At 38.5% G+C, this 27,221-nt stretch overlaps 1 protein-coding gene across 5 annotated transcripts in view; it reads left to right on the top strand.

Annotated features, from left to right (window-relative positions):
• Positions 1-26,186, top strand: part of HIPK3 (homeodomain interacting protein kinase 3) — an 86,684-nt gene extending 60,498 nt beyond the window's left edge. For 2 of the 5 annotated variants that reach the window (XM_062196328.1, XM_062196329.1), the window contains exons 4-18: positions 7,207-7,326; positions 8,449-8,535; positions 9,338-9,522; positions 11,798-11,957; positions 12,348-12,471; positions 14,872-14,967; positions 16,858-16,979; positions 17,226-17,350; positions 17,443-17,604; positions 17,763-17,825; positions 18,117-18,413; positions 18,730-18,870; positions 20,946-21,184; positions 21,466-21,593; positions 22,272-26,186. In XM_062196328.1, the coding sequence (XP_062052312.1) occupies positions 7,207-7,326; positions 8,449-8,535; positions 9,338-9,522; positions 11,798-11,957; positions 12,348-12,471; positions 14,872-14,967; positions 16,858-16,979; positions 17,226-17,350; positions 17,443-17,604; positions 17,763-17,825; positions 18,117-18,413; positions 18,730-18,870; positions 20,946-21,184; positions 21,466-21,593; positions 22,272-22,748 (2,526 nt within the window). In that variant the 3' untranslated portion in view covers positions 22,749-26,186. The remainder of the gene's footprint in view (positions 1-7,206; positions 7,327-8,448; positions 8,536-9,337; positions 9,523-11,797; positions 11,958-12,347; positions 12,472-14,871; positions 14,968-16,857; positions 16,980-17,225; positions 17,351-17,442; positions 17,605-17,762; positions 17,826-18,116; positions 18,414-18,729; positions 18,871-20,945; positions 21,185-21,465; positions 21,594-22,271) is intronic. The other 3 variants (XM_062196331.1, XM_062196330.1, XM_062196332.1) reach the window with 3 other exon arrangements.
• The last annotated feature ends 1,035 nt before the right edge of the window (positions 26,187-27,221 follow it).

Genomic DNA, 27,221 nt, shown 5'->3' with positions numbered 1-27,221 from the left:
AGCTGGATTGGAAGTGGAGCAAGCCGGGACTCGAACCAGTCACCATATGGGATGCCAGCACTGCAGGCAGTGACTTTACCTACTACGCCACAGTGCAGGCCCCCTATCATTGACTTCCAATGACTTTCTCCCCATGAAACTTCTTTTTCAGGTTACATGTTCTGTCTTCTCTGCCTTCCCTCCTCCGTGTGCAGGATGCCCTTAAAAAGACAGTTCTGAAAATTTTTTCACACTTGCTGGTTTCCCTCCTTTTTTTTTTTAAGCCAACTTACTTAACTGCGCAGATGCTGGCAGCTCCCAAAGGGTCGGTGATCTAATCAGAGATGCCAGCAGTCCTTCAGTGCTGAAGCGCTGAGGTGCCAGTCAGATGCTAGAAATACACCTTTGGCTCTGTGGATGGCAATGTTTGGCATGCACGGCACCCTGCACACAGGGCGCCCTCTAGTGGCAGTTTCCAGTGACTACGCTAGTGGTATTCTGATTTGAACTTTTCCATTCTAGTCTTGAACAACTTCGGTTAGTACTGAAAAGGACCCCAGAGATGATCTAGTTATTGCTTCCCTCTCATTTTATGAGACATCTGGGGCCCAGAAAAATGAACTGACTGATCCGAGTCATAATGGTAATTTTAAAGACAAAGCCCTGAGTTAAAAAAAAAAAATAGAGGACAAGTATTATCCAGATTTAACAGTCTTTTAAAGATTTATTTATTTACTTGAAAGTCAGAGTTATACTGAAGGAAAAAAAATGAGAAAGAAGTCCCTACACCTTAACTGCAATGTCGTGGTTTATCAGTTATCACTGGGATAGTGACAGAAAACAGAGAGGCAGTCCCCTCACATCCTAAATTAGGTGATTAAAATCTAGGGTGGGGGCTGGTGCTGTGGTATAGCAGGTAAAGCCACCGCCTGCAGTGCCGGCATCCCATATGGCCGCTGATTCAAGTCCCGGCTGCTCCACTTCTGACAGCTCTCTGCTATGGCCTGGGAAGGCAATGGAAGATGACCCAAGTCCTTGGGCCCCTGCACCAGGGTGGGAGCCCTAGAAGAAGCTTCTGGCTCCTGGCTTTGGATCATCGCAGCTCTGGCCATTGTGGCTATCTGGGGAGTGAACCAGCAGATGGAAGACCCTTTGCCTCTGTGTAACTCTGCCTTTCAATAAATAAATATTTTTTTAAAAATTATTTATTTGAGTTAGGGTGGTGCATAGACGTACATAGAATGATCTCTATTCTCTCGTTCACTTCCCAAATTCCTGTGATTACTGAGCCTTTGCCAGTCCAAAACTCGGAGAATTGCGAGCTGAATCCTTCCATGTTGATACCAGGGATCCAATTATATGAACCATTTCTGTTGTCTCTTTATTTATTTGAAAAGCAGAGTTAGAAAGAGAGGGAGAGATACAGGGAGAGAGATCTTCCATCTGCTGGTTCACTTAGCAAATGGCTGCAATGGCCAGGGCTGGGCTAGTCAGAAACCAAGAGCTAGGAGCTTCTTTTGGGTGCAGGTGCCCAAATTCTTGGGCCATCTTCTGCTGCTTTCCCAGGCGCATTAGTAGAGAGCTGTGATGTAAGTGAAACAGCTGGGTCTTGAACTGGTGCCCATATGGGATGCTGGTATTGCGGGAATCAGCTTCATCTGCTACTCCACAATGGTGGCCCCTGTCAATATTATTTATAAAGAAGAGAAAATCATCCAGTTTGAAAAATTCAATTCAACATGAACAAACAATTCTGTCATTTGTTCCTGTTGTAATAGCTTGAAAATGATTTAAATCTAAAATTAACAGAACCAAAAGGAAAAATAGATTGTCACAATCAGAGATTTTAGCATTATTTCTCTTCGTAATCAATAGAACAAATAGAAAAAAAAGTAATTAGGACTATAGATTTGAATACATGATTAAGTTGACCTAATGACATAGTCGTAGCACATTACACCCCAAACTGCAGAATATGTGCATTTCATATTCACATGAAGCATTGCTAAAATAAAGGCTTCTGAAATATATTGTAGCTTTATTCTTGTTGATGTCCAATCTGTATTTGATCTTCTAGTACAACATGTTTTGTTTTTTTTTTCCTGCTTACAAAGGAGTTGAAAAAGAGTTCTTAATTATACCACTATAAGTATTATACACTTAAAAGACAGATTTGAGGACCCAGGAAATATGTTGTGTTACTATTCTAGCCCTTTAATTACTTTTATCATTTCTTAACTCCTTTCCAAGGCAATTTCTTTTTGAATTTTAGTTTCTACAGCTAGACACTGACAATATTGAGAATTATCATTTCATATTTTTTGTTTATTTGAAAAGTAAATTTAGAGAGAGGGAGAAGGAGAGACAGAGGTCTTCCATCTGCTGGTTCATTCCCTAAGTGGCTTGAGTGGCCGGGCTGGGTCAGGCCCAAGTCAGGAGCCTGGAGCTTTTTCTGAGTCTCACACGTGGGTATAGGGGCCCAAGGATTTGAGCTGTCTTGTGCCGCTTTCCCAGGTTTATCAGCAGGGAGCCGGATTGGAAGAGGAGCAGCCGGTACTCTAACAGGTGCCCAGATGGGATGCTGGTATCACAGGTGGAGGCTTAATCTTTTATCCCACAATGCTAGCCCCCAAACTTCTAAACTCATGTTTCAAGCCTTATATTATGTAAGAAAAATGAAGTGCACCATTTCAGCTCTTGTCAGGGCCATCTTTCAAGATTTCTACCTTTTTTAGGGTATTTGGATTGCAAAAAAGCCTACTCAGGCTGGCTCAGAATTGAAGGCCTGCAGTAGGAATGGAGAAGGTAGGGGAGGTGGTTATGAAAGATGCCAGTGAGGTAAAATTGTTGGGATTTTTGATTTGGGGAGGGATGAAGGAGAGGTACTTGTCTGACAAAAATATTATTTGTACGCGTGGATTATCAGACACCCAAGAATGGAGCTACAACACAACTGGGTTTTGTGAAGTTGAAAATTGCTTTTAGAATCAGGCAGCACAAGAGGAACTGATAGGTGTTGTTTGAACTTGGTGGTTGGTGCTTGACCATCGCTGTGCCTCAGTTGTGTGACAAATGCTATTATCTCTTTCGATCTTGATTTCCTACCCAGAGTTTCTGCCTATTTATATCCTTGGTTAGGTTCCATGGCCTTCAGAATCCTGCTCTATCTATTAACCTTTCTGCTCATCCCCCAACAGTAATTGGTATTTGTTCATTCACATTTCTAAATGGTAAATCTGATTTGCTTAGCTTCTTTCTAGTTGTATTCACAAGCCCATGAATAAGTAGCTTAAGAATTAGGTTCCTGCTCTTCATTCACTGGAGACAAGGAGGCAGTCAGTTCATGAATTGGGAGCTATAGATGGAGCATCTTCAAAAGACTGGGCAGGCATTATGACCAGTAATAAGCTCAAGGCCAAAATCAACTTAGAGCTTTCCGTGCCACTTTTTTTTTTTTTTTTTTTTTTTTTTTTTGCTGTATTGTATTTTGTTTTTGCAGTGCCATTAGAATACCTCAGGCATATCAATTGCTCTATTCTTTGTGCTCTTCCAGCAGGTTGTTTTCTTTATGACAATGGCACTTTTAGCTTAATCAGAAATTATATGCTTAAATATTTATCTGTTATAGTGAGTTATGTGCTTTTGAATATGGGTACCATGTTTTATTCATCTGCATGTGTTCAGCATCTGACACATAATAGATGCTCTGTATATGTTTTTGTTGAAATTGAACTATTGATGGCTTTCATATCTGATATCTTGGTACCAAGCTCTGAGAATCTTTTCCTTTCATTTTCTGCTCCTTCCAGATAAGATGTTTAGGTACTGGAGAGGTGGGAGGTGAGGGGAAGGGACAATGATGAAATGAAACTAGTTAGTAATATGGAGATTCCAGTTGTCATCTTTTTGAAGTTGGGGCACAAACACAGATAAAACATAGGCTCTGTTGTCAGGGGACACACCGTAAGGTAAGGAATATACAGGCTTTTATAAATACATTAGAATTGTTATGGTCCAGTTGTGATGGTAGCACCAAGGACAGTGCTCGCCTTTGCTTAGGGTGGTCAGGAATGGCTTTATAGAAGATCTGGAAGAAGGAATAAAGTTTTTCATATGGATTTAGTGAAGGAGAAAATAGATTTGTTAATAAGTCGGAATTAGAGGAGCAGTCCAGGGAAGAGAAACTGGCCAGGCAGAGCTGAGCACAGTTCGAGATCAGGCTGGAGTATAGGAGACCGTGAATGGACAGGGAAGGTGGAGAGCCAGAGGGCCTCTGAGCTGTGGTTAGAGGTTTGGAAATTGCCCTGGATGCACTAAAGGGTTGTTAACTGATTATACAATCAGATTTGCATTTTGCTAGAATATTTGGTAGCAGTGTGAATAATGACATTAGGAGAACATGGAGGCAGCCAGGTTGAGTAATTGAAAGGGCTGAGAAATTGTCTCAGAATCACAGACCTGAAGTAGGGAAGGAGAGGAGGGGACGGTTGTGAAAGATACTAGTATGGTAAAATTGTTAGGGTTTTCATTTTGGGTAGAGATGAGGGAGAGGTACTTGTCTGGTATAAATGTCCTGTTTCTTATTTGGGTGGTAGTGCTATTAATGAAAGAAAGAGCTAGTGAGGATTAACAGATTGAAAGGAAATGTTTGGACTGATGGAGGAACTTAAAATCCAGGTGGATGGACACTTTTGAGTAAGCAGTTGAGGAACTTTAGAGGCAGAAATACAGATTTAGAGATAATACCTGTGGAGTGAAGATAAGAAAGACAAAGAGCAATGTCTTACAAAGAACAAATGGAGAAAGGCCATAAAAATCGTCAAGATGTAGGATGAGAACCAGAGAAGAATGGTTTCTTGGGAATGGAGTAGACAGAACTTTTAAGGTAGTATCAAAGTAGGATAAGGGGGGCTGGCGCTGTGGCATAGCGGGTAAAGCCACCTCCTGCAGCACTGGCATCCCTTATGGGTGCCAGTTTGAGTCCTAGCTGCTCCATTTCCAATCCAGCTCTCTGCTATGGTCTGGGAAAGCAGTAGAAGATGGCCCAAGTCCTTAGGTCTCTGCACCCACATGGGAGACGTGGAGGAAGCTCCTGGTTCCTGGTTTCGGATCGGCACAGCTCCAGCGATTGCAGCCAATTGGGGAGTGAACCAGCAGATGAAAGACCTCTCTGTCTCTGTCTCTCTTTCTGCCTTTCCTTCCAATTTTAGTATATGTGCTGCTGAAGCGAGCGCATTTCTGCCTTTCCTTCTCTCTGTGTGTAACTTCGACTTTTAAATAAATAAATAAATCTTTTAAAAAAAGAAGATAAGGACTTCCATGTAATCATTAGTGTGTTCATTTTTAACAGATCATTACTTACCTTAATCTGTGTCATAAGGCTGACTAGAGTAAAATTCAGGTTGCAATGTGTTGAGATAAGAATGGAAAGGTGAATAATGCATGCTATTTAAAAAAACTTTTAATAAAGATTTATTTATTTGAGAAGCAAAGTGACAGAGAAAGAGAGAGAGAGATCTTCCATCTGCTGGTTCACTCCCCAAATAGCCACTGCAGCCTCCTGGCTGAAGTCAGGAGCCAGGAACTCCATCTGGGTCTCCCACATGGGTGCCAGAGGCCCAAACATTTGAACCATTTTCCACTGCCTTTCCAGGTGCAGTAACAGGAAGCTAGGTTGGAAGTGGAGCACCCTGGATATGGGATGCTAGCATCTTGAGTGGCAGCTTAACATGTTATATACCACAATGCCAGTTCTCTCCCTACTTTTTAAAGATTTATTTGAAAGGCAAAATTAGAGAAAGAGAGAGAGATCAGTTGATCTTCCATCTACTGGGTTCACTCCCCAAATGATTGCAGTTGGCTCTTGAACTGCCAACTGAATGGGATGCCAATGTCTCAGGCAGCTTTACATGCTATGCCTCAACACCATCCCCTTTTCCCTGCCTCCACCCCCTTTTTAAAAAACTTCAGCCAGCGCCGTGGCTCACTAGGCTAATCCTCCACCTGTGGCACCAGCACCCTGGGTTCTAGTCCTGGTTGGGGCACCAGATTTTGTCCCGGTTGCTCCTCTTCCAGTCCAGCTCTCTACTGTGGCTCGGGAAGGCAGTGGAGGATGGCCGAAGTGCTTGGGCCCTGCACCCGCATGGGAGACCAGGAATAAGCACCTGGCTCCTGGCTTCGGAGCAGCACAGTGTGCCGGCCACAGCACGCTGGCCATAGCAGTCATTTGAGGGGTGAACCAAAGGAAGAAAGATCTTTCTCTCTGTCTCTCTCTCTTTTTTTTTTTTCTGACTGGCAGAGTGGACAGTGAGAGAGAGAGAGACAGAGAGGAAGGTCTTCCTTTTGCCATTGGTTCACCCTCCAATGGCCGCCGCAGTAGGCGCGCTGCGGCCGGCGCACCGCGCTGATCCGATGGCAGGAGCCAGGTGCTTCTCCTGGTCTCCCATGGGGTGCAGGGCCCAAGCACTTGGGCCATCCTCCACTGCCTTCCTGGGCCATAGCAGAGAGCTGGCCTGGAAGAGGGGCAACCGGGATAGAATCCGGTGCCCCGACCGGGACTAGAACCCAGTATGCCGGCGCCGCAAGGCGGAGGATTAGCCTGTTGAGCCACGGCGCCGGCCCTCTCTCTCACTAACTCTGCCTGTCAAAAAAAATAATAATAATAAAATAAAAATTAAAAAAAAAAAAAGAACTTTAAAAAGCTTTGAGAGGCAGTGACACTGACAGAGAGAGCTGCTGTTTGTTGATTCATTCCCCAAATGCCCACAATGTCCAGGGATCTGCCTGGCGCAAGCCAGGAACTGGAACCTCAATTTGGGTTTTCCGGCTTTGTGGCACAGTGGATTGTGAGGGCAACATCCCATATCGGTGCCAGTGTGAGTCTCGGCTGCTTTACTATGATCTAGATTTCTGCTAATGTGTCTGGGAAAACCATGAAAGATGACCCAAGTGCTTGGGCCCCTGCACCCACGTGGGAGACCTGGATTGAGTTTCAGGTCTTTGCTGTCTTTCCTTAAAGCATTACTTTACTGTGGTACTCAGAACAGTGTATTCTTGTGTTTGCCCCACTAAATAATGCATTTCTTGAGGATATAGATTTTGTCTTTTAATTCCTGACCAAATGAGCCTAGTATATAAGTACTTAATTAATGTAAGTGATAAAAATGTTAAGCTAATTCTTACTGTATGAAAGAATATGCTCTTTTGTTTTTGTAAATTATTTTTCAGATTCGATACATTTCTCAGACTCAAGGTTTACCAGGAGAACAGTTGTTAAATGTGGGTACAAAATCCACAAGATTTTTTTGTAGAGAAACAGATATGTCTCATTCTGGTTGGCGATTAAAGGTAATGCATGAAAAAAAATAGAAAAAACAGTTTTCTTAAATGCCTTATGCATGAATAATACCTTCTGTGCCTATTTTTAATCCTATTGTATTTCTTTTGAATTTTAATGTTTGACCTTTTCTTCTTTAAGAAGAAATTCCTTCCTCAGAATGATTTAGCTTGTTCTCTAATGTGACAATATTATTGTTACCTCATCTTAAGTTTTTAAAACCCTATATGTGTGTATTTGTGTTGTGTTTATCTTTTCCACTCAGTTTTGCATTATTAAGCTGTATAGGATAGGCACTGAGTCTAACTACTCACTCACTTCATGTCCCACGTAGGCTGGGATCTTTGTGGACACAGTATGCTCTTAATGGTCAACTTTTATAACTATTAGTTACATTGTTCAAGGGGTTTGTTATAATTTCTTTTTTTTTTTAAGCTGAGCTGATATGTAGCCTCTGACTATTTCATAATTTTTAGCTTAATATTTTATTATTTTTTGATAATTATTTTTGATTTACATTATAGTCAAAGGCTTAATAACTCTACTAAATAAAGAGTTCAACAAATAGTACAGCAGGAAAATAAAAGGGCTATAACAATAATCAAATGAAACTTCACTCTACTATAAACTTTAAAATACAATTCATACAATTCAGTGAACTCTTACTATAGACTTAATCTTCTGTGCATAAAGTTAATTGAAAAAAATAGATCGTAATATAAAATAAGACTGGGAATAAGAGAGGTAGGAAGGAGAGGGGTAGGAGGGTGGGCATGGTGGGAAGAATCACTATATTCCTAAAGTTGTACTTAAGAAATGCATGAAGTTTGTATTTATTAAATAAAAGGTTTCTCTGTAGAAAAAAATATTAAATAAATAAAATACTCATAAGATCATTAAAACTGTAGTAGTATCTAATTCCTATCAGTTAGTTTGACAGAATCACTACAGTGTTTTTCTTGGCTTGAGCCAAGCTGTTTTAATTTTTAAAAAGTGTGTTTTTGATAACTACTCTTTTTAAATGGATAGTTACATTAGAATATTCAATGTATTAGAATAATATATGAGGATTAAAGGCATAGGAATTCATGGGGGGAAATAATATATTTTTGTTCTTTGATATGTGTATTTAGACACTGGAGGAACATGAGGCAGAGACAGGAATGAAGTCAAAAGAAGCCAGGAAGTACATATTCAACAGTCTGGATGATATAGCGCATGTGAGTACCACAGTCACATTTGTTACTCAGACATGCTTTTTTTTTTTTTTGGACAGTGAGAGAGAGAAAAAGGTCTTCCTTTCCGTTGGTTTACCCCCCAAATGGCCGCTAAGGCCGGTACATTGTGCCGATCTGAAGCCAGGAGCCAGGTGCTTCCTCCTGGTCTCCCTTGTGGGTGCAGGGCCCAAGCACTTGGGCCATCCTCCACTGCCTTCCTGGGCCACAGTAGAGAGCTGGACTGAAAGAGGGGCAACCGGGACAGAATCCTGCGCCCCAACTGGGACTAGAACCTGGGGTGCTGGCGATGCAGGCGGAGGATTAGCCAAGTGAGCCACGGTGCTGGCCAGACATGCTTAAGATAGATTTGAGTGCCAAGGGTGCCAAAACATGTTCAGTGTTTTCTTAAGGACTTTAGAGTGCTTGTTGGTTCTAAATTTCTCAAATGAAATTGATTTTAAAATTTCAATCTTCATTAATTGTGTTTGGTTTCATTAAAATTTTAATTTTCTTGTCCTTTTAAAGTAAAATATAGTTTCTTTAAAAGGAGAAATCTTAGGAAACATTTCTTTCCCTGATATTTTATCATAAATGGATATTTGTTTAATAAAAAATTATTCTTGCTTTGAGTCCTATTTGGTACCTTAAAACATTTTGAGTATTTATAATGTCAGTTGTTCTTCTTTGTTTTAAATAATTATAATTCTCTGTTCTTTCCTGTGTTGTAATTTTTTAAACCATGAAGCTATAATATATAATATTCTCTCTGACTTTTATTTGCTGGCTTGAAATTTTGATTTTTTAGGTGAACACAGTGATGGATTTGGAAGGAAGTGATCTTTTGGCTGAGAAAGCTGATAGAAGAGAATTTGTTAGTCTGTTGAAGAAAATGTTGCTGATTGATGCTGATTTAAGAATTACTCCAGTTGAGACTCTGAACCATCCTTTTGTTAATATGAAACATCTTCTAGATTTCCCTCATAGCAACCAGTATGTTACTTTATAATCCTTTAAAATAGATCTGGAAAAATAATAATACTAATATGTGTAGAAGATCACTGTGCCAGAAAAATGATTTAATTTATTAAATTGAAGTAAACAAAGTAAAAAGAAATCAGGCTAACTTCGTCAAGTTCTCAAGCTGGCTAAGTGGCAGAGTACTTGAATATATGTGTGGACTGCACATATTGTGGATTTCCACAATATCATACTGAAAGTAAGACTGAGTGGTTTTGTTTTCATGTCACAATTTTTACTTTAGTAAGTAGGAATATATAAAAGGAAACGCTAGTAGCTATTTTTCTAAGTTACATTTCAGTTTTTGTAGATCTTAGAGTTAATCCTTTTCTGAATTCTTGCTTTCTCTTTTCCTTTTCCTTCTCCTCCGCATTCTGATAGAAATAGGATTTTTCTGGGATAAAAGAAAAAGAACTCTGAAGGCCTTACCAGTTACCTTAGGCAGCTCTGTTTCTTTTTTTAATTTGAGAATCAGAGAGACCCAAAGAGAGTTTCCATCCACTGGCCTACTCCCAAATGCCTGTCTAGGAATTCAATCCAGGTTTCCCATGAAGGTGGCAGGAACCCAATTACCTGAGCTATCACTTCTCATACATTAGCAGGAAGCTGGAATTGGGAACAGGAGCCAGGTAATGAACCTAGGCCTCTGATACAGGGCACAGGTGTCTTAAATGGTGGTTTAATTATTAGGCCAAATGGTCTCTTACCTTAAGCAAATTTTGTGAATTTGTTGAGCCCAAGACGACTTTTTATGATATGAAGAGAGTTAAAATTAATGACTTAGAATGGCTTCTGCAAATATTTTAAGAAGAGTAATGAAGAAAGGATAGGAATGAACCCATACCCATTATCATGGATTGAACTTCAAACTGATGATTTAAAAAAACCCATTATTTCCCCTTCCAAACACTTAGAAATGTTTTAATGGTTTCCATGTATAGTCACTTTGAAAATTACATTTTTGATGTCATTAATTTAGCGGTGTGGATATCAAGACATTTAGGGAAAATTTTTCTGAGTGGGAGTCATAAAATTGTGTGCTCCCAAAAAATGCTTTCATTTGCTTTGCTGATACATTAGTTTTTAATTACTATAACAAAATACTTGACACAAGCTAAATTTATAAAAAAGAGGTTTATTTAGCTCACAGTTTGCTGCTTGGACTTTCGACCTCCCAAAACAGCATAGAGTAGGCTTTAGAAATGTCTTCATGGTTGATTGGGGCAGCACATACTAGAAGAAGAATCACATCTCTAATCAGGAAACAGAGAGAGGGTGAGGGTCAGGCTTGGTTTTTTTTTTTTTTTTAAATAACAGCATCCTCTTCCTCCTCAATTTATATATTTATTTGAAAGGTATAGTTGAGTGGGACACACACACACACACATATAGGTATCTTTTATAAACTGGTTCACTCCCGAAATGGCTACAAGAGCCAGGATTGGACTAGGCTGAAACCAGTAGCACAGAACTCCATTTGGTCTCCCCCATGGGTGGCAGAGGCCTGAGTTCCATTTTCCTCTACTTTCCCAGGCGTATTAGGCAGCTGGATCAGGAGAGCAGCCGGGACTTGAACTGGCACTCATATGGGATGCTGACATTGCAGGTGGTGGCTTAACCACCCTGTGCCACGATGCTGGTCTCTATAACAACCTTGTCACGAGAACTACCAAGGGGTTGCATGAAAACTACCGTAGTCTCTTTTTGAGGGCATGCCCTTGTGTCCTATGGACTTCCTTCTAGGCTCTTAAGGCTTCTGCCCCTTCAATCAATATCTCTCCCTGGAGACCTACATTTCAGCACATCTATCATTGGGGGACACCCAAATTAGACTGTCCAGCTTCCTGCTAATGCATCCTGGGAGGTAGTGGATAATACCTCAAGTCCTTGGGCTCTTACCGCCCACCTGGGTGACTCAGATGGAATTCCAGGCTCCTGGCTTTGACCTGGTCCAGCTCTGGCTTGTGGGCACTGGGGGAGAGAACCTGTAGATAGAAGATATCGCTGTTTCTTTCTGTCTGTCAAGTAGATGAAAACATAAATCAACAAACATATAAAAATACTAAAAGATATTACAGATAGAATATATACTTTTGCTTGGTTTGAAATTTAGTGTTAACAGGATTTCTCTTTAAAAATAAGAAGATTGCATATAAATCAGGATTTTTCTTTGGGAAATTTTTTGTTATTGTACATTAAACTATTCTAGACATCGAAAATAATATTATAATACTTTTCACTTTTGCAGTGTGAAGTCCTGTTTTCATATTATGGATATTTGTAAGTTCCACCCCAATTCGTGTGACACAAACAATCACAATAAAACTTCACTTTTAAGACCAGTTGCTTCAAGCAGTACTGGTACTCTGACAGCAAATTTTACTAAAATTGGAACGCTAAGAAGTCAGGTAAGACCTTTATCATAGTTAATTATTTATAGTCTTAAATTTTATGATTACTCATTTTGCTCCTGAAGTATACAGATGTTTTGAGTCGGCAGTTTTAAAGTAGAGTGGTGGTGAGATCTCACTATAACCATTTTATTAAGTCTCTGGAAGTTCAAGGCAACATTTGGAACACACATCTACTCAAATTCATTGTGTCTTCCACCCACCCTTCTGTGTTAGAACTCTAATAAAGGTAGAGCTCAGCAGAGTAAGGAATTAAATTTTAATTTAAGCAGCTTGTTTATGTTTTCATCTTCTGAGTCAATATTTATTATAGAATTAGCATTTTTAAGAAATGTGTTGATTGCATTTGTGTGCTCTATATAATGTGCTGTACATTGATTGTTGCAGGCATTAACCACATCTGCTCATTCAGTTGTGCACCATGGGATACCCTTACAGGCAGGAACTGCTCAGTTTGGTTGTGGTGATGCTTTTCAGCAGACACTGATCATCTGTCCCCCAGCAATTCAAGGTATTCTTCCATTCAGATTATTGAAATTTGACTTTTGGCATCCATTATTTTAAAACAAATGTAGGGACTTGTTTGTTAAATACATTGCAGAGTTTTGGTGTATTTAGTGTGACATTTTAAATTTAGGCTATTCAATAGCCTTTAGATCAAGGACACTCATTTCTTTATTCAAATCATCATTAACAGAGTGAATCATGTAATAATTGTATTTCCTTTGGAGTCTAGCATTATAAAAATACTTTAACGAAAATGAATGCATATAGAAGGTATGGATTGTCCTCTACTGGGTGTTACTGTTCTGTATGTTCAGCTCCCTGATGCTGTTTTTAATCAGTTCTTTTTTAATACATTATTACTTGCTATAATTAAATAAGCTTATAATCTACACTACTGAGTAGCTTCTTCTTTGGTTCTAACAATCTCTCTGTGTACCAAAATCAACTTGAATTTTGATTACCTGAATATACAAATATAGTTATGTATTTCATAAAGATATAGAAATTCCTGTTATAGCCTATCTTCTGTTTATAGCAAAAACTTAATATATGAGACATGTATCTTTTTCTTTATTGCCCCAAAATCTTATTTATTTATTTGTTTGAAAGGCTAAGTGACAGGGAGGAAGGAAGGGAAGGAGGAGTGAAGGGAAGGGAGAAACAGAGGGAGAGATATCTTTCATCCTCTGGTTTACTCTTCAAATTCCTGCCTTAGCGAAAGCTAGACCAGGCTGAGGCAAGGAGCCAGGAACTCCATTTGGGTCTCCTATGTGGGTGGCAGGCACCCAGGTACTTGGGTCATCATCTAATGCCTCCCAGAATACATTAGCAGGAAACTGGATCTGAAGTAAAGCAGCCAGGACTTGAGCAAGGCATTTCAGCAGGGAATGTGTGCGTTGCAGGCAGAGATTTAACCCGCTGTGCCATAATGCCTGACCTGTGAGGCACATTTCTAAATAGGGGTGAGCGTCATTCTGAAAACATTTCTGGGAAGTTGGACTTACCTTTATATTTTTATGTGGCTTACACTTGATAAAAAGTAACTTTTTGTAGATAATGGCAACACTTGTATCAGTGACTTATAACAGGAATAACAAAAGATTTAAACAGTCTCAGGCTGGTTAACCCATTGAATGTCAAGACCAATGCTTTTCAATTAGAATTAAAATTGAGCTGGCACTGCGCCTTAATAGGCTAATCCTCTGCCTGTGGTGCTGGCACACCGGGTTCTAGTCCCGATTGGGGCACCGGATTATGTCCCGGTTGCCCCTATTCCAGGCCAGCTCTCTGCTATGGCCCGGGAGTGCAGTGGAGGATGGCCCAAGTTCTTGGGCCCTGCACCTGCATGGGAGACCAGGAGAAACACCTGGCTCCTGGCTACGGATCTGCGCGATGCGCCGGCTGCAGTGGCCATTGGAGGGTGAACCAACGGCAAAGGAAGACCTTTCTCTCTGTCTCTCTCTTCTCACTGTCCACTCTGCCTGTTTAAAAAAAAAAAAACATGAGATGAAGCAAAAATATTCATTGGCTTGTGTAACAGATGCAGTTGCAGCAGAGGGTAGACAGGTTCTGCACCTATGCTGTTTCATTGTTTCTGCCTTAGAAATGAAAGCATTCTCTCCAATCAGGCTCAGTATCTCTGTAGAAAATCTTAGTGTTGAGCCTCTTACCCACTTCATCATGTGGCAATCCATTTATAAAAAACATTTTAAAATAATCACTTTGCAGCTGTTTGGTATAGTGATTTTGATCCCATTCTGGTTTGGATTTTGAGATGTTTAATGTCTGTATCTTTCACTTACTATTTTTACCTTACTTCAGAGCTATAGTGATTAGGTCATATTTAATATATTTTAGATTTTGTAATATATATGTAGGAACAGGCATATAGATTATTAATAAATCTGTACTTACTTTAAGAATTATTTTAGTAGGAAGATTATGTAAGCCATGCTTTTCCTCAACAAATCTGAGTGTAAGTCATACATTTTAAACAAGCATTAAAGACTAGTTAGCAACCTGAAAGGTTGCTCTTCCAGATAAAAATTGCTATTTTAGAGTTAAGTACATTCTAGCAAAATTCTCCTCTGTTGTATTAGCAGTCTTCATAAACCTTTTGTGCCCAGTTCTCCAAGCACTAAAGAAAATCTATTGAAGCAAAAATAAAATTTTAGCTAACCTAATAACTATAGAAAGTTGAGATTCTAACCCCTTTTTGAATTTGATCAAAAATTCTCATGAAGAGAAGATACAAAGGAATTCCTCTCATCTCAAGACACTGCTTATGGAAAGAATTAAGGGCAAAATTTTTTTGTTTTTTTGTGTTTTTTTTTTTGGTTTTATATTTGAGAATTTGCTCTCTTTTCATCCTTGTCAAACTAAATTCTCCTTTTTTTCCTTGAAGACATTGTCTCTTGCTGCAGTATATCTACACTGCCTGGGTGTGCTTATATTCTGTTTCTTGGAGAATTTGCTGGCCAAGACATGCTTTTTGGAAGGGGTAAGAAGATCAGTTTAAAAAAACATAGATTTTTGTAAACTTAGTTCACACCTTACTTTTTAGGTAGAGTACAGAGTAGAAGAACACCCTGGCAGTAAGATATAAGTCTCTGTGAAGTAAATAAACAACAGAAGTAACAATCTTCTTACCACAACACATACATTTGTGCAGTAAAAATTTAAGATTGTTTTTCAATTGGAAGAGAAAATAATTGTAACATTTTCTTCTTATGACTGAAGAGAACCAGCATCACCTTTATCTAAAATATAACTAGATTTAAATAATCTACGAGCCCGTATTAAAAGCTCTAGTAGGCAGGAATTAACCAGTAGTGAATTTATTCTAGTTAATAGTGCATTCTATTCTTGGGTATGTTTCAATATCTTGTTGAAGTGTGATGCTATTTTGCTGTCTCGAAGTTGAGTATTGTAAGACTTATTTGTAAAACAACAAAATTTGCATTTACATAATTAACATGGCTGAATACTGTTTTCTAGTTTTCCAAGTAGGTAAGCAAAATGGTAATGTGTTTCAGCAGCTCTCTTCTAGGAATACTAGTTGATTTAGTCACATTGGGCAAAGCTTCATTATGCCACGAAGTTAAGCAGAGTAGGTTAGTTTTTGCTTTTCCTTTAGACATTGCAATGAGTGTGCCATTAAAACACTGGAAAGTCCTCAAGTGTTCTTCCTTTATATAAACCAACATGTTCATTGAATTGTGAAGTTGTGTGGCATTTTGCTTTTGATCACAAGAGAGTAAGCTCCTATGACAGTTATAAGAAAATACTGATCACAGCTAAAAGTTTGTATGACAAGAAAAGCATTTATCTGCTAGATTATCGGGATGTTGAGCCAGATTCACCTTTTCCATGTCCTTTTATCATAGTGACAGAAATGTTTGAAAAGAAAAGAAGGCTATAGTAGCAAACTTTTAAAGGAAATATGAGAAGTTTCATGAAAAATGTTAATAAAACTTGTAGTGTTCATCTTAATGCAGAAAGGGTAGCTTTTATTAAAAATTATTTATTGGAAAGGCAGAGTGAAATAGGAAGAGAAGAAGAAGAAGAGAGAGAGAGAGAGAAAATATGTTCCATTTGCTGGTTCACTCCCTAAATGTCCACAACAGTTAGATCTGGACCAGGCTGAATCCAGAAGCCAGGAACTCCATCCTGGTGTCCCACATGGTGGCAGGGGCTGAAGTAGTTGGACAATCCTCCGCTCTTTTCCCAGGTGCATTATTAGGAAGCTGATTCAGAAGTGGAGCACATTGCAAATAGTAGCTTAACCTGCTGTGCCACAGTGCCTGCACTTAAAGAGTAGCTTTATAATAATTTTGGAGGGGCTAGCACCATTGTGTAGTGGGTAAAGCTGCTGCCTGCTGCCTGCAGTGCCAGCATCCCATATGGGTGCTCATTCGAGTCCCTGCTGCTCCACTTCCGATCCAGCTCTCTGCTATGCCCTGGAAAGCAGTAGAAGATGGCCCAAGTCTTTGGGCCCCTGCACCCACGTGGGAGACCTGGAAGAGAAGCTCCTGGCTCCTGGCTTCTGGCTTTGGATCGGCGCAGCTCTGGCCATTGCAGCCATCTAGGGAGTGAACCAGTGCATGGAAGATCTCTCTCTCCCTGCCTCTGCCTCTCTGTAACTCTGACTTTCAAATAAATAAATAAATCTTATAAAAAAAAAATAACTTTTGGAATGATCTACCACAAGGTAGATGGAGAAGTACCTTATTTTCCCAGTAGAATCCTTGGTTAGTATTATGAAAATTTGATTTATGGAGTGATTTTAATACCAATCAGAATGTAAGCTGTTCTTTACATTTAAAATAATTTTATAAGTTAAATCAGAGGAAGGATTTCTCTCATATTTGATAACTATTCTATTTTCTAGGTATTCCTGCAACACATGGTAAACCTGCTAGTTACTCAATAAGGGTAGATAATACTGTTCCACTTGTAACTCAGGCCCCAGCTGTGCAGCCACTACAGATCCGGCCAGGAGTTCTTTCTCAGGTTGGCAATAACTCTTTATTTTTGCATTTGTGCTATTTTAATTATACATATTTAGAAGCATGATATATTTGTAAAATACCAGCTTGAACTTTTGAGAAACAATGGAAGTGCCTTGGCTGGGGATTCATTCTTTGGTATATGTTACAGACTTTAAGTTTTATAATTGTTAGTTGTTCCTTTAATATACTTCTGAGTTTGAGACCCATTATTTTTGACTTACTAGATTGTTTTGTTTTGATGTAACAGACATGGTCTGGTAGAACACAGCAGATGTTGGTACCTGCCTGGCAACAGGTAACACCCATGGCTCCTGCTACTACTACACTGACCTCTGACGGTGTGGCTGGATCACAGAGGCTTGGAGACTGGGGGTAAGCTGAGGACAAAGGTATTTTATTGTGAATAATTTGGAAAATAGTTCTTGATAAAGAAGGGATTTGATTTTTCTGAACTCTCTTCTTAGGAAAATGATTTCACACAGCAGTCATTACAATTCCGTGATGCCGCAACCTGTTCTAACCAATCAGATAACTTTATCGGCTCCTCAGCCAATTAGTGTGGGCATTGCACATGTTGTCTGGCCTCAGCCTGCCACTACCAAGAAAAATAAACTGTGCCAGAACAGGTTGGTGTTGGTATTTTTACTTTCCTCTTCATTTTGTGAATTAATCTTTAAAATGAATTTTGCATGTACACTAGAGGGTCACTCTGTTGTATTCAAAAATGACCTCTTTCGATAGCTTTGTTACAAACACTAAGCCAGCTCCCTTCTCAATTTCTCAGAGGTATTTTGGTAAAACTAATGGAATGGGAGCCAGGAAGAGAGGAAATAAATGCTTTCAGTTGGTAAGATTGTCTTTATTGCCCTTTTGATTTATTATTATCTATCTATAAATGTAGCAATTATAGATACTCAGATATCACCTTTACCAAAGTATAACTAATTAAATGTATGTAAATGCAATCTACACTATTTCTTGAGATATTTTATATATCAAAAAACTCACATCCTATTAGTGTGTTACGTACATGAACTTGAACAAATGAAGGTTTGCATTGTTCATACAATATGTCCTAGAAAAATGTCACTGTACATATTTTGATGATAGGAATTTCAAATTATTCCTTTGGTTTCAGGAGTAATTCATTACAGAATACCAATATCCCACATTCAGCATTCATTTCTCCAAAGATAATAAATGGGAAAGATGTTGAGGAAGTCAGTTGTACAGAAACACGAGACAATCGTAACTCAGAAGGAGAGGCAAGAGATTGCTGTGAGACATCTACCAGACAGGACTCTGAATCATCGGTTTCAGACAAGCAGCGGCAAACCATCATCATCGCTGACTCCCCGAGTCCTGCAGTGAGTGTCATCACTATTAGCAGTGACACCGATGAGGAAGAGACATCCCAGAGACACTCACTCAGAGAGTAAGTGCGTGGCGCGCTCCCAGGGTGGATGATGATGGCGCCCTCTGTTGTGCCGAAAAACTGCTTTCTGTGACTTACTGTTTGCAGTTGTCCTTTGGGGACAGTTGGGTTCTAGAAAAGAGGGAACTTCTTAAATAGTATTGAACGTGATTTTTGTAGCATTTTCCCTGCATTTTTAAGCTCTATTATAATATGCTCTGCATTGTTATCTACGTAGGTTATTCCTGTTTCATATCCTTAAAGAATATAAATTTTGGCTGCTCGGAGGGTATCTTCTCATTTTGACACTTGTTTTTCCCCTTCCCTCTTCCACTAGATGTAAAGGTAATCTAGATTGTGAAGCTTGCCAGAGCACTTTGAATATTGATCGGATGTGTTCGTTAAGCAGTCCTGATAGTACTCTGAGCACCAGCTCCTCAGGGCAATCCAGCCCCTCCCCTTGCAAGAGACCCAACAGGTAAGAGAATTTCCATAGGAGTCTGTCAGAAGTTTCAGGTCTGCTAAGCAGCCTGTGACTTGGTTTTCGTTTTTGTTTACTTTAATAAGCACATGCCAGTTTGCCACAATGACTTCTGACTTGAACAAGCTCACTTTTTAGTAATCATTTTCTTTATTGCTGTAGAAATGAGAAATTGGGGTTCTAAAAAATGATGTTTAAGGAATCATCTGTTTTTGGAAAGTGTAAAAAAAAAAAGCTGGATGGTCAACTTCAGCTGCATAGATCACTATTGTAACTTGAGTTTGCAGTAAGCACATTTATTTTAGCAAAATTAAATAATAGTATACTGATTGGTCCACTAATATAGATCTAGGATTCTTTTTCCTTTAACCATTGTTGATTGATGTGTGTGGTTTCCTCCATATTTCCTTGCTGAGCCTTCCTTTTGGTCAGGAATATGCATTGCAACTTATAGTAAATTGTTCCTAACTCATGATGGACTAACACATTAAGAGATAGGACACAACAATTTCTATGAAATATGATTTCAGGTTTTGGAAATTGTTTTTTGGTGACAACAAAATTTGAAAAGAAATTTTAAAAATTTATGTTCCTTCAGTTTCTTTGGATGGCAGAGAAACAGAGATAGATCTTCCATCTACTGGTTCACTCTCCCAGTGCCCACGACAGCCAAGGCTGAGCCAGGCCAAAGCTAGGAGCTGGGAACTCAACCTGAGTTCTATGTGGGTGGTAGGGACCTAAGTACTTGAACCGTCACCCATTGCCCACCCTGATAAGTACCAGTAGGATGTTGCGTCAGGAGCAGAGGAGCCAGGCACTTCAGTATGGGATGTGAGCGTCTCAAGCAGTGATTTAACTGCTGTGCTGAACACTTACCTTCAAAAAATTTGGGTTCTCAATTTTATACATTTGTCTTCTCTTTTAACTTAGGAAATATGGTATCAGAAACATTTAGCTAAAGTGTTGTAGAAGATATAAAGGTGTTTTAATGCATCTTTTTTTTGTAAGTTGCTTATAATGTGATTTGGAAGTTGACATATACATATATAAGGTGCACACAAAATTATACATATATATGTATACATAAAACTATATACAAAATATATACCTATAAGCATTAACATATATATAAAAATAAAATATACATGTAATAAGACATTTTACTTAGTGGTTGAGATGCTGGTTAAGACAACTGTATCCCATACTGGAGTGCCAGGGCTTGATACTGGCTCTGGCTCCTTACTCCAGCTTCCTGTTGATATAGACCCTGGAAGGCAGCAGTGACGGCTCAAGTAGTTGGGTTTCTGCTATGCATGTGGGAGATCTTAACTGAGTTCCTGGCTTTAGCCCTGGCTTGGGGCCATTATAGGAATTTTTGGAGTAAGCCAGTGGTTTGAAATGGTCTCTCTCTGCCTTGGTAATAGATAAATAGCAAAACATTTTTGAAAAAACAAACAAACAAACAAACAAAGATGCTTTAGACTGAGAAATAAATGATCCATGCATATAAAAATGCTGTAGATATCCCAAGGAGAGAGAACTTGTCAGGGCCACAGGGGATCAGGAAGAAAAGAGAAATACAGGACTCTGTCTAGGCCTTTTGCATGGGGAAGACTTTCAGATAACTGCTTAGCTGAAGGGACTCAAATCACCACAAAAGGCAAATATCCTGACAGCAGAATTTGAACTGAAACATCCAAGTCACATGCTTATTCTTGTGCATTTTATACAAAGATCAGTGTTTCTTTTGTTATGTATCGGTGACATTATCTGCAGCTTATAAAGGAATCTTGGGAACTGTGTTGCCCCTGAGGATTACACAGGGAGGGAAAGGAGAGACAGTTAAATGCAAAAAGGAAGTTCCTGCCTGGGGACAGATTTAGGTTTTGCAGTCTTAAAAAAGAATTGATTTGAGGGCTCCTAGATTTTCTGAAACAAAGGCTACTGGACAAAGACAAAGGTATAATTATATATAAAATACCTGAATAAGATTCTCAGTTTGTTGGAGTCTAGGTATTAACATTAGATTTAATGTTGTAAACAACATCATTCATAAAAATGCTTCCTTGTAGTATGTCGGATGAAGAGCAAGAAAGTGGGTGTGATACTGTGGATGGTTCGCCAACATCATCAGACTCTTCAGGGCATGATAGTCCATTTGCAGGGAGCAGCTTTGTGGAGGACACTCATCAAAACACAGAACTGGTGACCTCTGCTGACCCAGAAACCAAACCAGCTGTTTGTACTGTTGTGGTACCACCGATGGCACTAGAAAATGGATTAAATACTGATGAGCATATGGCTAACACAGGTAAAATGAGTTCTTCTGTTTCCCAGATTGTCTTTTAAAAAGTCTTAATTTAGGAACATTAGTCTTCAGACTGCTGAGAGCTGTCTTTGAATGAATGTCTAGTTTGACCTGGCTTTATCTGTGGTACAGAAGAAATCTTCTAATGTGATCCAGTGCTTGGAACTATGAGCCCTCCTTTCTATTTAATTTTAAGGTTCTCAAATCACTATTGTATAAAATATCTAAAGATATTTCTAATTTTTATTAGAGAAACAGCATCAACTCTATTTTTTCATTGCCAGATTCTACATGCCAGCCATCAGTGAAAGGACGCGGTGCCCCGGGAAGATTGAGCCAGCCTTCTGCGGTGGGCAGTCGTCAGCAAAAGTTGCCCTCAGCATTCCAGCAGCCGCATCTGAGCTTCAGCCAGGTGTGTCTATTTGCGAACAGTGTAAGAATCTTTTGGGATTCAAATTTCAGAGTTGTTTTTCACTTGAAGGGAAAAAAAGGTTATTTTTTTAACATAATTTTTTAGAAAAGATTATTTATTTGAAAGTCATCATTGCAGAGTGAGAGGGAAGGAGGGAGGGAGAAAGAGAGAGAGAGATGAAAGAGATAGAGAATGAGAGAATGGCTACAATGGCCAGTGCTGGGCCACACTGAAGCCAAGAGTCAGGAATTTCATCTGGGTCTCCCATGTGGGTGGAAGGGGCCCAAACACTTGGGCCATCTTCCTCTGCTTTCCCCAGGCCATTAGCTTGGAGCTGGATTAGAAGTGGAGCAGCCGGGACACAAACTGGTGCCCATATGAGATGCCAGCATTGCAAGTGGAGGCTTTACCTATTTTACTTGGCTGTTTTACAGCACAATGCCTGCCCTGAGGTGGGGAGCAGTGTTAATATTATAAACTGTAGTAGCACGTATTATATTTTAATATCAATATCTATCTGTCTAGATATGATTGGTATTTTTCTCTCATCTACTTAGAACAAGTTAGCTCTGAGAGATCCATGTACAAGTTATCAGTCACAGAGAGTAGCTCATAATTGCCCTTGCTCCGTTTCCTTTTATCTTACACACTATTCAATCACTTTTTCCTTGTGGATAGGTTCAGCACTTCGGATCTGGGCATCAAGAGTGGAATGGAAACTTTGGGCATCGAAGACAACAAGCTTATATCCCTGCTAGTGTCACCAGTAATCCATTCACTCTTTCTCACGGAAGTCCCAATCACACAGCAGTGCACGCCCATCTGGCTGGAAATACGCACATCGGAGGACAGCCTGCTCTACTTCCTTACCCATCATCAGCTTCCCTCAGTAGTGCTGCACCAGTGGCCCACCTCTTAGCCTCTCCATGTACCTCAAGACCTTTGTTACAGCATCCAGCCTATAATATCTCCCACCCCAGTGGCATAGTCCACCAAGTCCCCGTGGGCATAAATCCCCGTCTGTTACCATCCCCAACCATTCATCAGACTCAGTACAAACCGATCTTCCCACCACATTCTTACATTGCAGCATCACCTGCGTATACTGGATTTCCATTGAGTCCAACAAAACTCAGCCAGTATCCATACATGTGAAAACAGTATATTGAGGAAGCTCAATGATACACACATTTGATTAAAAATAAAACATGGTATTTAATAAATATTAGCCATGGCACAAGAAAATTATTTTTGAATCATGTAGACTTGGGTGCAATTTAAACAACTTTGAGCTTTAAAAAAAACTCACTTTTAATGTGTTTTGCACATTTGGTATAACTTGTCTTTGGTCATGTTATCTTCTTATGTAGTAATTCTATAGACAGGTGACTTAATGGGAGCAGAAGTCCAATTTTGCTCCTGATATTTTTTATAAAATTGCCTTCTAACTAGTGCAAGACACGTCCACATTTGGGAAGCCATTCTGTGTACAGACTTAGAGCAAATGATGCACATATGTCAGAATTACAGCATACAAGTGAATTGTATTATCTGTGTCTTAGTGTATAAATGTTGGGTCACTTACCTAAGAAATTGAGCTATTGTTCTTTACATTTGCATGTGTCTTTTGCATGGGCAAAAGGTTGCCTAGACTTTGCTCTTAAACGTTGTTCTAATAATCTCAGCTGCATTGTAAACCGTTCCCACACATAGTGCCTTAAATATTTGAGGTTGTTAATGTTATTACCTATATATAAATGTTGAGGACTGCAGCACTTAAAATTCAGACCTATTCTTTTGTTTTCTTTTGGTAGAGTAATGCTCATTTTTGGTTTTGTGTGGTATGATTTCAGGTAGTAGCTGCCTTTTCCTTATTAAGAGGGCAGCATGTTTGCTATAGCTGAATTCTGCTGTCTGATTTTTCAGAATGATCTAACTTCAAGAAAAGCAAGCAGTTAGTAGTGCTTAAGGAAAACTGATCAGTATCTAATGGATAGTTGATAACTGTCACAGCACAGCATTTTATATACTGTTAAGTGAAACTGCAATACAATCTAAGTTTATTTTGGGAGTGTTTGCTATATAATTGGACTTAAAATGTTTAGAGGTGCAGTAGGCATGACTTTGAGTAGATAATGAAAGAAAATGCAAAATACTCATTGATTCATGATGTGGTTTCATCTTAGCTTGGGCAAACCATGCAGTATTTAATAACTAGTAGCAGAATATTTACTATTGAAGCTTGAAAAGATGTGAGTTCTTTGTGTGCAATTTTTCATTTATGCATGTGAGAGGGATTTTTTTTAAGTATTTTTACATTGTAGTATTTGTTTTGCTTGTTGGTGGTGTTTGCTTATTTAATACATTCCGTCAGGGACAGAAATTACATGCTTTTTTTTCCTAGGAGGTGTGTCATGGGGTTTTTCCATTTTTTTCCCCCCCTTTGTTTTGTTTTATTTTTGTTTTTTTTTTTGGTGGTGGTAGTGATGTTTAAATGAAGTTGCTTTTACAGCACCAAAGACTTAATCATCCATTTCCTATATAAAAGGTAGCTACTTTTTGCATAGACCTCAAGTATATTGTAGTATAGAGGTGGAATTTAAGGAAAGGTATTAAACTGAGGCTGTGTTTTAGCTTACAGGCAAGTAATAAATTGTATCATTTATCTTGAATGTATCATAGATAAGCTGCTATATAACGATTGCCACTTCAGATAGCTGTGAAATTAGGTGATTAACTAGTTGTTATTTAGCCTTCTGATTTCTGTATAAGTCTAATTACATGAAATAGAAGTTGGGGTTTGATTTTTTACTTTGCTTTTCTGTTTGGAGTGTCATTGTAACTACTGTATTGTAAATGATGGAAAATAATTGCATATGTTCTTTTGGGTGTGTTATTTGCATCAGTATTTTATCTCTTAATGTTTGTGCTCATCACTGCATATAAAATCTTGGATGTATCAGTGTAAATTAATTTTTTATTTTCATACTGGCATTGTAGACACTTGAGAAAGCTGTATCTTGCAGGCTTGACTTAACTTTTTTCCTTAAAAATCTGGAATATAATCCTACAGCATTTACTGGAATAAATAATACAAAACATTTGAGTGTAAAACTCTCCAAATGTTTTGGATTTATAGCATTTCTCTGATAAATGAATTGCATACCACTAGTACAGCACTGACAATAAGCTAATAATGGATACACTTTTCTTTACTCCATTAACACAAGCAGTGTTTTATTTAATAATCATCAATGAAATAAATGTGCCTGAAATTGATTTTAAAATTTACAGTATTAGGTCATAAAACAAAAACCAGCAGTACATTTCTAGTCACACTGAAAATGAAGGACTTAATTTTCCCCACAAGTTTCAGTGTTTTTAGTAATCAATTCTATGCATTTTATATAATATAGAAATATATATAATACACATAAAGAAGTAGCCTGAGATTAATTTAAAAGATTATTTACAGATGATAAATTTATGGAGTCACTATTTAAGTAAATTTGCTGCCCTCCATAGCCTTCTAATTTTATTTATATGGTCCAGCAGGTTACTGGTATCTGCTCACTCCTTGGAAAAGAATCAGTGTTGGCAATGGATGTTTCAGAAACACCAAGTACAAAAGAGTGCCTGTGTTACAACAGGTACAAAACCCGTGCAGTTCTTTGTGTTCAGGGTCAGGTTTATGACCCTAAAATGCCATTTTTGCTGTATTCAAGTTCTAAGGCCAAGGTTATCTTGTTAAACTGACAGCGAGTCATAAACTTCACCATTTTTATAAAACCATAGTAATGTTTGATAACGGCATATCCCAGTCAAGTACATTGCTCTTAATTGACTACAATCATGGACTTTTAAGTGTGTTTAAAATTTTTAAGTTTTAAAAACTTGCTACAAAGTTTAAATTTAGCCTATCAACAGAAAAATCTGAACTTACTTAAGACCATTTTAGTCAGATTTCTTTGTTTTTAATGCTTTCTTAAATAAAACACTGCATGATTTCCAAGTTGCATATTTGCATACTAGTTTAATTTGCAAATTGTTTGTTATCAAATATCATGATACTTAGTTGTTTTTCTTTTCTTCAGGGTGTTTAATTAAATGTTTTTACTATATTTGCAAAAGTTTTTCATTTTTAAAATCTCTATTGCTAATTTTAAACTTGGTTTGTGTTAAGTAAAAGTTAAATCATACACTGCAAGGTGTAGGAAGATTTGTTTTAATGAATCCAATGATATAGATTTGATTACTAAGTTTGAACTGTTAACTGTTTAACAATTTTAGACTTGTGGCTTTCTTTCTTTGGTTTGTTTGTTTTTGCTTTTACTTCTATGCTACACTAGTTTGCCATGTAGCAATTGCACTGTGCAATATTTCAATAAGGACTGGGAAAATTTTTATGGATGTAATGTCTATTACGGTTTGCGATAGTATTTCTCTCTAGTTCTCAGTGATTTAAATGTGACCAAGCCTTCTGTACTTTGTCACACAAAGCGGGTTTTCCAGGTGACTATTTTGGTGAGTGTCAAAATAAGAATTTATGGTGTATTACTGTCGATTCACTTTGAATTAAAATATATATATTGCAGCAAACAGCTTGTTGACTTTTCTTCCACTTCAGTACTGCTTGCAGGGTAGGGAAGGGAAAAGTTAATAATACTGAGTACCTAACTTAACAGCATCTTCTTTAGTTCTCACTGTAACTTTGTGAGATAGGTATTAATATTTTTGTTTGAATGAGAGCATGGACAGAAGTGTTTTGGTAACATGCTCAAAGTCACACTGCTAGTGAGTATGCATCTAAACCAGGAGATCTAACCATAACTAAACTACTTCCAACCAGTTTTTGTTTTGTTTTGTTTTGTTTTTTTTAATCTGAAGTCTGACCCATTGTGCCTGAAGTATTTGCAATAACACGATAACAGTGGTCTATTTGCCTTGAATATCAAGTTTGCTCAAATATTGTTGGGGAAATATTCCTGTTTATAATGCATGGATGAAGAATAGAGAATTCCTGTGAATTTTTAAGATATGAAACGTGAGGCTTCAGAAGGATGTAATTGTAGTAGGTCAGTTGAAGTCATGTCTTCCAATACCAGCTCACGCTTCAAGGATCTGACTTTAGCAGGACATCAGTAGGAATGCCTTCGGGGAGCACTGTATCAGGACACGACAGTGAGGACATACACTCACTGGCATTCTCTCCCTCACCTTTTGTTTGACGCAGAACATGTAGGCAGTCTTTGGTGTCTGGCTTTTTTTGTTCATCATTTTATTTGTATGCTACATTCATGTTATGTGCAGTTTTTCATTTATGTTCATTTCTGTATGGTATTATTTTATGTGTATATACCACAGCTTACCTATTTTTTTGTTGTTGATGGTTGTTTGAATAGTTCCCTCTTCAGGCTGTTAGAAATAGTGTTGCTGTGAATGTGTTTGTTTCTGTCTTGTGATAAACATGTGCATGTGTGTGTTTGGGTATATATGTAGGTGTGGAATTGCTAAGTCATAGGTTATACATGTGTTTCGTTCTAGTAGATACTGCCAAACAGTATTCCAAAATAGTTGGCTTAATTGACAGCAGCAGGTATGAGAGTTCTAGTTGGCTAATATATATAT

The sequence above is a fragment of the Lepus europaeus genome, chromosome 7 (assembly GCF_033115175.1).
Source record: "Lepus europaeus isolate LE1 chromosome 7, mLepTim1.pri, whole genome shotgun sequence".
In the NCBI taxonomy this organism is placed as follows: Eukaryota; Metazoa; Chordata; class Mammalia; order Lagomorpha; family Leporidae; genus Lepus; species Lepus europaeus.
Note: the sequence above shows the minus strand (reverse complement) of the source record. Positions and strands in the feature narration are given on the sequence as shown.